This window comes from Lycorma delicatula, chromosome 2 (assembly GCF_047948215.1).
Source record: "Lycorma delicatula isolate Av1 chromosome 2, ASM4794821v1, whole genome shotgun sequence".
Taxonomy (NCBI): Eukaryota; Metazoa; Arthropoda; class Insecta; order Hemiptera; family Fulgoridae; genus Lycorma; species Lycorma delicatula.
Genome location: NC_134456.1, coordinates 140,541,614 through 140,553,874, shown reverse-complemented (window position 1 = coordinate 140,553,874; position 12,261 = coordinate 140,541,614). Strand labels below are relative to the sequence as shown.

The 12,261-nt window shown below is 30.4% G+C and overlaps 1 protein-coding gene across 10 annotated transcripts in view; it reads right to left on the bottom strand.

The window, feature by feature from the left end:
- Window positions 1-12,261, bottom strand: part of Piezo (piezo type mechanosensitive ion channel component) — a 481,248-nt gene that overhangs the window by 55,900 nt on the left and 413,087 nt on the right. For all 10 annotated transcript variants that reach the window (XM_075356335.1, XM_075356333.1, XM_075356336.1 and 7 more), the window contains 3 exons: window positions 10,062-10,276; window positions 7,027-7,185; window positions 2,001-2,127 (listed from right to left, as the gene is read on the bottom strand). In XM_075356335.1, coding sequence (XP_075212450.1) covers window positions 2,001-2,127; window positions 7,027-7,185; window positions 10,062-10,276 — 501 coding nt within the window. The remainder of the gene's footprint in view (window positions 1-2,000; window positions 2,128-7,026; window positions 7,186-10,061; window positions 10,277-12,261) is intronic.

Genomic DNA, 12,261 nt, shown 5'->3' with positions numbered 1-12,261 from the left:
CAGACAAATGAAATTCGACAGCCTTCCCTAAGACTCAGTGCTAATCTCCTTGTTGATTAGTATTCATGTTGCCAAGCCCAGGATGAGTTCATAAAAATGTGGATGTGTTGATAGATAAGGTGTTTGCTAAACAACACAACAGTGATGAAGAAACACAGAACATTATTATAATCACAATGAGTGATTAATCCAAGAATGAGACTTAAAACCAGTCCAGCGAGATGTATTATGATCCTATAACTTAATTCTATAATACTTAGCAGTAACATAGAACTCTAAATTAAAAACAGCATCTAACAAAGGCAGCTTTAATTTTGTATCAAGTACATTATCTTAAACTTAAGAATATCAACTCTAGTACTACATGGAGCTCACCAGTATACATTCCATTCGAGCTTTTGAGTTTAGTGCCCAGCATGACTTAGCAATCCCCATATAAAAAGGAGTGATTTTGAATTACACCTTACTATCTGCATCATATCAGGTACAATCAAAACTAAATTATGTAGTTTGTCCTATTGCCAATACAAGCCATATTTTCTGGTAGAAGCAAAACAAACATGTCAGGAAGTATGAGAAAATACAAACTAATACTACAAAACCAATTTATTTTTATCTGATCATATTAATATCAATTGACTTTGCTCTAGAATTGTATCAGTTGTGATAGCAAATAATCTGTGAATACACTACTTCCAACATGATGCAGTGTTGGAGAAAAGAATGAGAGGAAGTCTCATCAATATAATCCAGAAATTTTTTGTGTATCGCTAAAAGACCTGCAAGTTTTTGATCTTCCCATAAAATATGATCTAGAATAAAAAGAATTAGAAGCAACCAAGACAGATGTGCAGACTCTCTTCATAAATGGGAAATTAATATACCTTCCACAATGGAACTGAAGGGTGAATAGACAGACAGTTTGTCAGATTGTGGAAAGTACTCTATAAGAGCATACTGCCTGCTGACTTTCTGAAAGCATCAGACTCCACAATTAAATATATTTCTAACCTTGATCAAACTGGGCAATATAATCAATACATGCAGGTGCTCACAGTATATCGTGGAATGTATACATAAATATCTATATAAAAAGTAAGTTTTACAAAAAAAGATATTTAATCAATAAATTTGAATAATATGAAATTTATAAACTTTCTAGGCTTGATAAAAACAACACAGGTCAAATGTACTATTCAATCAAATACCAAAACAGTTTTCTAATCACTTAAGGATGCATCCCATAAAAATGAGCAAAATCAGTAACAATAAAGCTACATAATAGCTGTAAAACATCTTCTAGAAGTATATTTCTAGTACAATGTTTATAAATATTTGAAAATAAATTAATGTTAAAAATAATATGTTGTTCAATGCAATTCAAGGATTATTCTGCAATATTAAACTGGTGTTTCATTAGTGGTGTTGAGTATGTAACAGGTAGAGTTTGTGATACTTATGTCACAAACAAGAAAAACAAAAAATTAAATCAAATTATATTGTTAACTATTTATCTGTCATTAATATTTTGCTAAGAGTTATGAGAAATGTACTGAATAAAGTGGTCATGCTTTTATTAATGTTAGGAAGTGTTATTATTATTCAAAATAAAAACAGGCAAAGAGAATACCTGTTTCATATAATGAAACATTATAAGACTGATTTTCATTTTCTTAAAACTGAAGAATGTTCTGATTTTTCAGAGGAACTGATTATTAACTAATGCATTTGATTTTATATTTTCCTTTTTTATGACACTTAACTGAACTTCTGATTGTATTTATTTTTTTAATATTTTATGTGATAGTTATATTAATAGTTTATTAATTCATTTATTGATTAAAAAAAAATATATTTCGAGAAAGATGAATATAAATTCAAATTATAAAATTACAAATAATGATTAACAGTATGAAAAGATAAAATCTTCACACACATATTTATAAAATTTGTAGTTATTTTAGAACCATTAATTTTATTTTACACAATATTAATATTACCTTAAGTTGGAAGATATGAGCAAAAATATCTTCCATTTTCAGCCAATCAGACAATGTCATGGATGTATCAGTCCATATCCAGTCCATAAGTGCACGTAATTCAAACACGAATGGAACAAGCATAAAACTGCAAAAAGGTTATTCATAAAAACAAATAAATTCACATATATTTTCTTTATTTAAATGCTTTAAAATTTTCTGCATATATTATTGTCTAATGAAATAGCATGATGATAATACATTAGTAAACAAGCCTACAAACAGTTGAATAACAGATCTGCTTCAGGGTTTAACAGCTTTTAATATGTCCTACCTTTTCCTCATCTCTGCCATTCAATATGTAATTAGGTGGATGAAGGACTTTAAAGTAATAGTAATATTAATCTAAACAACATAACCATAGACTTCCTTGGGAAACTAGGAACATTTCCCATTTCCTTGGAAAGCTTCTGGGTGTCGTAACAATTTTTTCATCCTTGTAATTTGATGTTCCTTAATCTTTTACCATTAGTATCTTTAATCTTAGTGCTGATTAACTGCAATTGATGAATGTGATACCAGTTAATGCTGCATTAGGAAATTACTGTACTTTCTTTGTAAGGGAATCAGTAGTATCACTTCCTACTAGAAATAAGAAGGAAGCCTCTACAAAGTATTAACTGAAAAGAGCCAAATCATATTCTTAAGTTCTATTAAAACTTTTTTGTTTTATATATATATATAATGGAGATTAAACCACCAAAACAGAGTAAAACAATAAGTTAAACTTACAAAATTAATATCAAGATCAATATTCTTGGTATTAATCTGAAACCAAGAATCTGAAACTTAGTATTAATCTGTTTATTACTGTGTTTTGGTAGTTTAAATTTAATTTAATAATAAATTTACTTTAGCACAGAGGTCAGTTTGTTAATATATATATATACATTCATATATATATATATATATATATATAATATATATAGTGATACATATATATATATGATTCAAAGATTACTCTCAGGTGTTATGATCTACATTGGATAAATAAAAAATTATCCTGTAAGTACTGGAGGAAGGGGGGGTCAAATGGTAAGCAGTTTCAGATTAACAGTTAACAGAGACTATTTAGAATTGGTTCATTGAATCATTAAAATTGTTCAGTGGTTAAAATTGTATTCTAAACAGTAATTTTTAATAATGACTTAAGAAAACTGATGACAGCTTCCCATTACACCATCATATTTAAGAAAACATGGAGGGTTAAAGTGCTCACCCATTTGATGTTAGACAAAAACAGATAATTCCTTAGATGAAGTTTGCTATAATTCATATTATTTTTGATGTCAAATGGTACTATGAAAATTATCTGAGTATCCCATGTAGTACAATAAAGCAAGTTAAGGCAGATATAAATGGAATTGTTGACAAATCTGAAACGAATGATGTACGGCCTTCATAAAAATCCAGAGAAAATGTATAGATAGATTTTAGTTTAGTAATTTAAATGTTTTGGTTTTTAATATATATAAATTTATATACACTAGTTAATATGCAGTCAGTATAAAGGGTGATTCAAAGAAACAGGAAATTTTGAAAGTTGTGTTGGTAGCCGTGGGCGATTGGTACCACTTGATAGATAAGTGGCGCCAGCCTCTCTAACCTAACCTGCCATTTAGTTGTCATGGATCCTTGGAGTGGTGCGCAATGTGCATTTTCTATCAAAGCGTTTTACAAAAACAATGACAGTGTGGAGGGAGCGCGTAGAGAATTTCGCCCTCATTTTAATCTGGGACAGCACGACCGTGTTCCATCAGCACATGCAATTAAAACATGGATATCTAATTTTGAGGAAACTGGTTCGGCAATGAAAAAGAAACCTCCAGGCCGTGAGCGAACCGTCCGTACACCACAGAATGTTCAAGCTTTACAAGATGCTGTCATACGAAGTCCACATCGGTCAATCCGTCGTCTCTCAGCATCTTTACAATTGCATAGTTCAAGTGTTCGAAGAATGTTAGTGAAGGACTTGCAATACCATCCATACAAGTTGCAGATCGTCCAGGAACTGAAACCAAACGATGCAGTTGTGCGACACAATTCTGTAATGTAATGCTTCAGAAGATAAATGATAATGAAGAGTTTGTTCACGAACTGTGGATGTCAGACGAAGTGCATTTCCACCTCAGTGGATTTGTTAACAAGCAAAATTTCAGATACTGGGCACAAGAAAATCCTACGCAGCTACACCCGCGTCCGTTGCACAGCCAGAAAGTGACCGAACCGTGTGGTGTGCTATGTCATTTTACGGTGTTATAGACCCTTATTTTTTGAGGATGACAACGGTCTTGCGATTACAATGACGTCGGCTCGTTACGTAGCCATGCTTAAAACCTTTGTTGTGCAACAACAAAAGAGATTTCCACCAATTCTTAACACAGCCTGGTTTCAACAAGACGGAACAACGTCACATACTGTCATTTCACGAAATGGTGACATTATATGGCCTCCCAGATCCCCCCGATCTCTCAGCTTGCGATTACTTTTTGTGGGGTCACCTTAAAAGCAAAGTGTTCCACAGTATACCTGCTACAACGGAAGAACTGAAGGAAAAGATCTGAGAAGCAATTGCGGAAATTCCAGTTGAGATGTTACGTCAAACCATGAACAATTTAAGGAAGAGAATTCGTGAGTGTTTACGTAGAAGAGGAGGTCACCTGGAAGATGTCATCTTTAAAAAATAAACTAAAATGTATGTATCCTAAAATGGCAACATTTGTACAATTACATGAAATAAAATTCATTTTCTAAAAAAAATTTTTCATTAACGTTATTTAATTTTTAAAATTTCCTGTTTCTTTGAATCACCTGTATATATATATTAAAAATTATTTAAACAATACAAGCTAAAATAAAATATATATATATATATATACATGAGGGTAATTTTTTTTTCAAGGGCCGATTGGTCACGAAATTAAAACCACAGTGAAAATAAAAAAAATTTTTATTTGTAACAAGTACTTACACAGTTATGCTATTTCTCTACATAGTCGCCACTCCGGTTTAGAAATTTGTCATAGCGTGGTACCAACTTTCCAATACCCTCGTCATAGAAAGGTGCCGCCTGTGTTTTCAGCCATGTTTCCACGCTGGTCTGCAGCTCGATGTCTGTGCCAAATTGTTGTCCTCCTAGTCAGCATTTCAGGAAATTAATCACTCAATACAGAAATTGTGAACCGCCGATTTTCTGGAATTGCCTCATACACTCACTCAACGAAATCATCGGTTGACACTCGCTTCCTTCCCTGACCGCCTGCATCATGAACATCTGTATGTCCTGCTTTAAAGTTCCTGCACCATTGTCGCACTTTGCTGTCACTCATTGAAGTTTCACCGTACACATTACTTATTCGTCAATGAATTTCAGCTGCATTACACCCCTCAGTCTGAAGAGATTGAATTACCGCATGCACTTCACACTTGGCGGGAGATGCTATTGTTGTAAACATGTTTACATGTTAGCAGAACTAAACGAAGTGACGCGGCGTGATTAAAGGCCATACTAGAGACGCTGCGCAACACACATGTACAAAGGTTCATCTGATTTTTGCGCAGGTTTTTATTTCGGGACCAATCGACCTTGAAAAAAAATAACCCTTGTATATATATATATATATATATATATAAAACAAAACATTTTGTATATATATATATATACAAAATGCAACTATCAAAAATTGTACCATACCCTTTCAACAAAGTTTATTATAAATACATATAATTTAAAAAAAATAGTTTTCAGATGGATGTTGGTCAATATAGACAATGCCAATATAAGTGAACTGTGCCATGGATGATGATGCAGTGTGAATTGACTGTATATTTTAAAAGATTTTAAATAATTTGCATAGTAAGTAAATAGCAAAACAAAAACAGCTGAAGACATAATTTAATCTTATCTAAAAAGATAATCAAATGAGAAAAAAGTTAGAAAAGTAAAACTGGAACAAAATATATCATTTGGAAAAAGAAAAGTAAGGAAACAATGCTAACAGACTGCTGCTAATGTGGTAATTATGAAAAACCAATGCTTTTCACTCTAAATGTAGTGTTTATCTTTCACTAGTGAACAAATAATACTAAATTAAATGAGGTTGTTGATAAAGGAGCAAATAAGATCTTCAATAATTTTCTTCCTTTAGCCAAAAAGTTCAGACAATTTCAAGTACTTAAATATATGAGACTTGATAAGGGAACTGTTTTTAGCAGAAAGCTATTTTGCATAATATAAGTTCAAAATTGAAAAACTAGGCAAACCAAAAAACTAAAAAAAAAAAAGATTTTGCAAAATTAACCAAAGAGGGGTGAAACAAACAGCAAGGCAAGGTGATGTGGAAACAACAAAAGCTGAAACTGGAATATATATTCCCAGAAAAGTACATGTTTCAAGCCTGTTTTGATAACTACTCTGAGAAAACTAAAAAAACTAATTGTTTGTAAGAAACACTTTAATCTGTCCTGCACAGTAATTCCCAATTTTGTAAAATAACGCATTGTTTATAGGTCACTTCTTCAAAGATATACTAGGGTTCCACCTCCATTCTTCTTGGCAACCAAACCAGTAGTAAAATATTTTGTCAGGATGATGACAACTTTTCTCCTTCAAGCAAATGCAAAAAACTGAGACAGCAGTCAGAAGTTTGATAGCTGCGGCTATCAAACTGCTATTTGTGTTTGAGAAATGTCACCACGCAACACCACCAATGCAGCCATCAATTTCAGTAATGCTAGCACTTAGATGGTAAGAAAGCCTATAAAATTCTTTGGTTCTATCACATATGAGACAGGTTACTTTATTATAATCAAAGGCAATAGATATGATGTAGACAATTTTGATTCAAATACCTAAGATAAAACCAACAATGTTATAATAGTAATCACAGTTGTCATAAGGTTAATTATAAATGTATAACTAAACAAAATACATAATTTTTCACACTAGTTTTCTGAAATATTTAAACAAATTGATAAGAATACATACACTTTAAACAGGTACATATTGACATAGTTGTAACTTTTACAAAGAAAATTCCCAAGTATTCGAGTTGGATAACCACTTCGTATTTGATAAGCAGAAAGCAGTAGATAGAAACACTTGACCATGTACCACATCTGTGGAGGTACAGCAGCATTGAATTGCCTACAATAAAAAATTTGTAAATATAAAAATTAATTTAAGTAAATATATTTAAACATATTAAACCATCAATTTACCAAGAATAAAAAGTACAACTGAGACCAATTTGATTGTAAGAAGATATGTGTTTTTTCTACACTAAAGTTCCTAAGTTCAGTTCCCAGGTAGAATTTGGAAAATTTACAATACGTCAATCCTAATTCTTGGTAGTTACTGATGTTTTAAGTAATTAATATGACTTAAATAAATGCAGTGAGGGAGAAATATGGCAAAAAGGAACTGGTCACTACTCCATAATTTCTAATTGAGGACATCTCTAGTGGTGGCTAAATGTTTTAGAAAAGGTGATGATATCATTGATTTGGTCAAATGTCAAGTATCCATTACTTTATTGAATGATATAAAATTGAAGAATATTATAAAAACTTTACAAAACACGAATAATGAACTATAATTTTTATCATCAATAGGTATTAAATATTGACCACATGTTCTTGGATTGTTGATATCTCATTTGGTTTTCGTGTTATTGTTATTTGAGTGTAATGTGTTTAACTGTTAATAATGATTTTTGTCATGTGAAATTTTCAGGAGCAACGGCACAATGTAAAATTTTGCATGAAACTGGGGAAAACTAACAGAAATGTTTCAACTTTTGAAACAAGGTTATGGAGATGATGCTCTGTGTCGTACGCAATGTTATGACTGGTTTTCACTATTTAAAAGTAATCGTCAGTCAATTAAAAATGACCCTTGACAGGAAGGTCTTCAACATCAAGTGATGAAACCCACTTCAGAAAATCAAAGATCTAGTGCATGAAAATTGCCGATTGACTATCAGAGAACTTGCAAAAGAGGTTAGCATCTAGTTTGGAACATGCAGTGACATTTTGACTGAAACATTGAACGTGCATCAAGTTGTAACAAAGTTTGCTCCTCATTTGATGAATGAGCAGCAAAAACAACATTGAGTGGATGTTTGTCTGTCTTCAACTTCTTGAACAAGCCAATAACAATGAAACATTCATGCAAAGGATAATAACGTGAGACAAAAGATAGGTTTATGGCTATGACATTGAGATAAAAGTTAAATCATCAAAATATAGCACAATACAAAAATCGCTACTAACACTTAATGTTGCACTCAAATAACAATAACATGAAAACTAAACGAGATATCACCAATCCAAGAACATGTGGTTACAGAGGAGTTTATATGGAACAAACACAATGCTGCCAACAATGCTTCACTAATATCTCTGTTGGCGCAGAATTAAAAATGTTCGATTATTTTCTGAAAAGACCTTGTACATCTAAAAAAATTCTATGTACTTATTTTACTGTTATAGTCATAGTTCTATGTAGAATCGCTATATATTAAAACTTAAAAGTGACACACCATTTAACTAATAGTTTCAACATAGCACTAGCAACTACTCAAGGAGTAGCATTTTTGGAAATAAAAAGATAATCTTTCTGAAAAGGGCAGACTAATATTATATGGTATATTTTGTTAGAAAACCTTAACACTGAAAGCAGTTTTTCTACCCTGAACAAATCAATACTATTGACATTTATGTAGAGATGATTGATAACTACACAACTTGATGGACTAAACATAAAAAATACTAAGGCACATTTTGTTTCCATAGGCTAATGAAAAAAAAAATGTGTTTGAATAAATGGTTTGTATAAACAAAAAACTAAATTAAATTTAAAAAATTAAATTACAACAAATGAATTGCCTGAAACAGAACTTGAAAGACTGGTTGTACAGAATGGTATTTCATGATATTTTTTATATGCATATTTATAAGTTAATAAAAGAATTAACTGAATATTAACTCTCTTAATACTTTTTTAATTTGCCTCTGTCTGGTCGATTAAGGAAGGAAAACTATTAAAAGGTAGATATGTGAATCATTTACTCTACAGTTTATCAAATAGTATGTCTTACTGGACTTGTTCATTTAGAATAACAGGGTTTTTTAATTACTAATTTCATGTTGTTTGAATTATCCAATCTTTCTTTCAATAAATTCGCTATTTTCACTTTCCTGTATTGTATTTGCTATATATATATGTTTACACTACATGTATAATAAAAAAACCAATCAACTATTTGTTTGCATATTGTTTAATACATTATTCAATATAAATAATTTAAACTTAATTTTTTAGTACAGAATCCAATGCAAATGTGAGTATGAACTGAGGTAATAAGGTTATAGGTTAGACAACAGACTTTGAGTTAAAAATGTCATATTTCTTCTGTAGTAAGTAGAAAATGGTGGAATCCATTCATATAATTTTAAATGAAATAAAAAATTAAATGAAAATTTAGACAGCTTAAACTCTCAAATGAGTTGATCCAGTGTGATTTAAAGAGGAAAACCACATATTGGTAATTAAGAATGTTATAATTAAAGGAAACATTGCCTAAGTGTATATAATGACATTACATGAATTACACAACAAATTATGAAATCATAATATGATTGCAGAAAGTATACATTTTTTTTCAGTATGAGATAACCTGAACAATTAAAAGGGGGTAAGGAAACAAAACAAGAATTAGATGTATATGTAAACTGATGTTCATAAGAGATTCATTAACTTTTCAAAAGAAAAAAATTCACACTCTATTAATATCTTGCCACTTTTAAGCCACCTTTTCATAACACAGGCATAATTATTCCAGAACAAAGCTTTCAAACCATAACAATCAATGTTCAAAAGATAAGCTAAATAAAAAGAATGACAGTTTTATTCAACAAAGTGGGAAAATTTTATCCATATAAAGAAAGCCATTAGAAATTTTATTTTTGTAATTCTTAATTAAACAATTTATATACATCTTGTATTTATGAAATATATACCTTTCTGTAACTGCTGGTAACACAAAAAACATCCATATATGTATTCCAAAAACAAGAATAAATTGAAAGATGATTTTTCCAAGAATAAATTTCCGTAAGTATAGTGTTCGATCAATAATAATTAATCCAAATTGAAGAATTAACATAACTAAGAATGCAAAAGGAACTTTATTTTCCTCAAAATACTGAGAAACACCACCATCTCCTTGCTGAGTCTGTAATTTAAAACAAAAAATATATATATAAAGACATTAAGTATTGTTTAATGAAGAAATACATTAAATAAAAAACAAACTTTTGCTGTTTTATATATACATATATTTATATATATCGTATTTTTATAATCAAAAACCAACTTGAACAACCCAAGTACAGAATTACTTAGTAAATGAAATGACAATTACCTTTATTTTTATTTTCTTTATTCCAATAGTACTTTCACGTAATCCCGCATCATCAGTTATATATAAAATATATTTATATAAAAATACATATCAAACATAAAAATTTTTAAATTAAAATTAAAATGACAATCATATATACAAAAACATATGAAGTCAATTAAATAAAATAACTACATATATTTAAGACATAATTAAAAAATTTTAAATTAAAATTAAAATAAATAGTAAAATACCATGTAACCTGGCCAGCCAATGTTACATTACTGAGTGGATTTGAGTTAAATTATTTATATCTATTATGATTATAACTATTTTTATCTAAAAGCACGCTGCCATCTGTTGCTGCTTTTATAAGAGTGTCATCTTCATTTTTGTTTGAAAGTTGATCAAGTTGGAAATTCTTTTGTATTTACATATATAAAATCTCTCCAAAATGTCAAAATTTTTACTATTATTATTTAAATTTAATTTCTTGATTTCCACTATTTCCAAATTTGTCCGAATATCAGATACAGTATGTTTGTTAATAAGGAGGCCAGCAACATTATATAAACCCAATTTACTATTTTTATAATTCCTAATGTGTTTAAAAAATCTAGTTTTAAAAGACCTGTTAGTTTAACCTATCTATATATATATATTTTTTTGTCTTCAGTCATTTGACTGTTTTGATGCAGCTCTCCAAGATTCCCTATCTAGTGCTAGTTGTTTCATTTCGGTATACCCCCTACATCCTACTTCCCTAACAATTTGTTTTACACATTCCAAACGTTGCCTCACTACACAATTTTTTCCTTTTAGCTGTCCCTCCAATATTAAAGCGACTATTCCAGGATGCCTTAATATATGGCGTATAAGTCTGTCTCTTCGTTTAGCTATATTTTTCCTGTGAATACTGTCATAGGCTTTTTAAAAAATTATGAATGATATTACTAGTTGTCTTCGTTTCATTTTGTGTATATCCATTATCAATTTGAAAGTGATTATTTGTTCAGGACAGCTTCTCCACTGGATAAATCCCCCTTGATATTATCCCAGTTCATTTTCGAGTTGATCTTTTATTTTATTCAGTATTATTCTTCAGAGTATTTTATATGTGCAATTTAATAGTGAAATTCCTCTGTAGTTTTCAGGGTTGGTTTTGTACTCCTTTTTTGTGTAGTCGGTGTATGAGTGCAGTTGTCCAGTGTTTAGGCAATTTTTCTTCTTTCCAAATTTTTTGGAGATTTTCTACAAGTGACTGTTTAGTCTTCTTGGAGGAGTATTTCCAAAGTTCTACAACTCTCTGATCTTCTCTGCTTGCTTTGTGATTTTTCATTTCTTTTAATGCTTGGCTTAGTTCTTTTAGTGTAGATGGGTTTATTTGGTTTTGGTTTGATTTGATATAAGTGTATTTGAGTTAATTTGCAAGAGTTCTGTGGGTTCTTCAAAATTTAGTAGTTTTTAAAACGATTTAGCTAATATTTCTGCGTTTTGTTTATTATTGTGTGAGAGTTTACCATCTTCATCTTTTAGGATTAGAGTTGGGGGTTCATATTTTTGTATTTGTGTTTTAAACATTCTATAGTATTTCCTTGTATTATTTTTATCGCTTTCAGTTTCGATTTGTTTTAGTAGGTCTTTTTGGAATTGTCTTTTGGTATCTCATTGTTTTGTGGGTTTCTTTTCTTTGTTTTATTATATGCAAATGAGACTCCTCTGATTGGTCATATTGGTGTTTGATCCAACTTTGGCGCCTTTTCTCTACTGTGATGTCACAATCTTTATTCCATCATCAGTGCTTGGCTCTTGGTTGG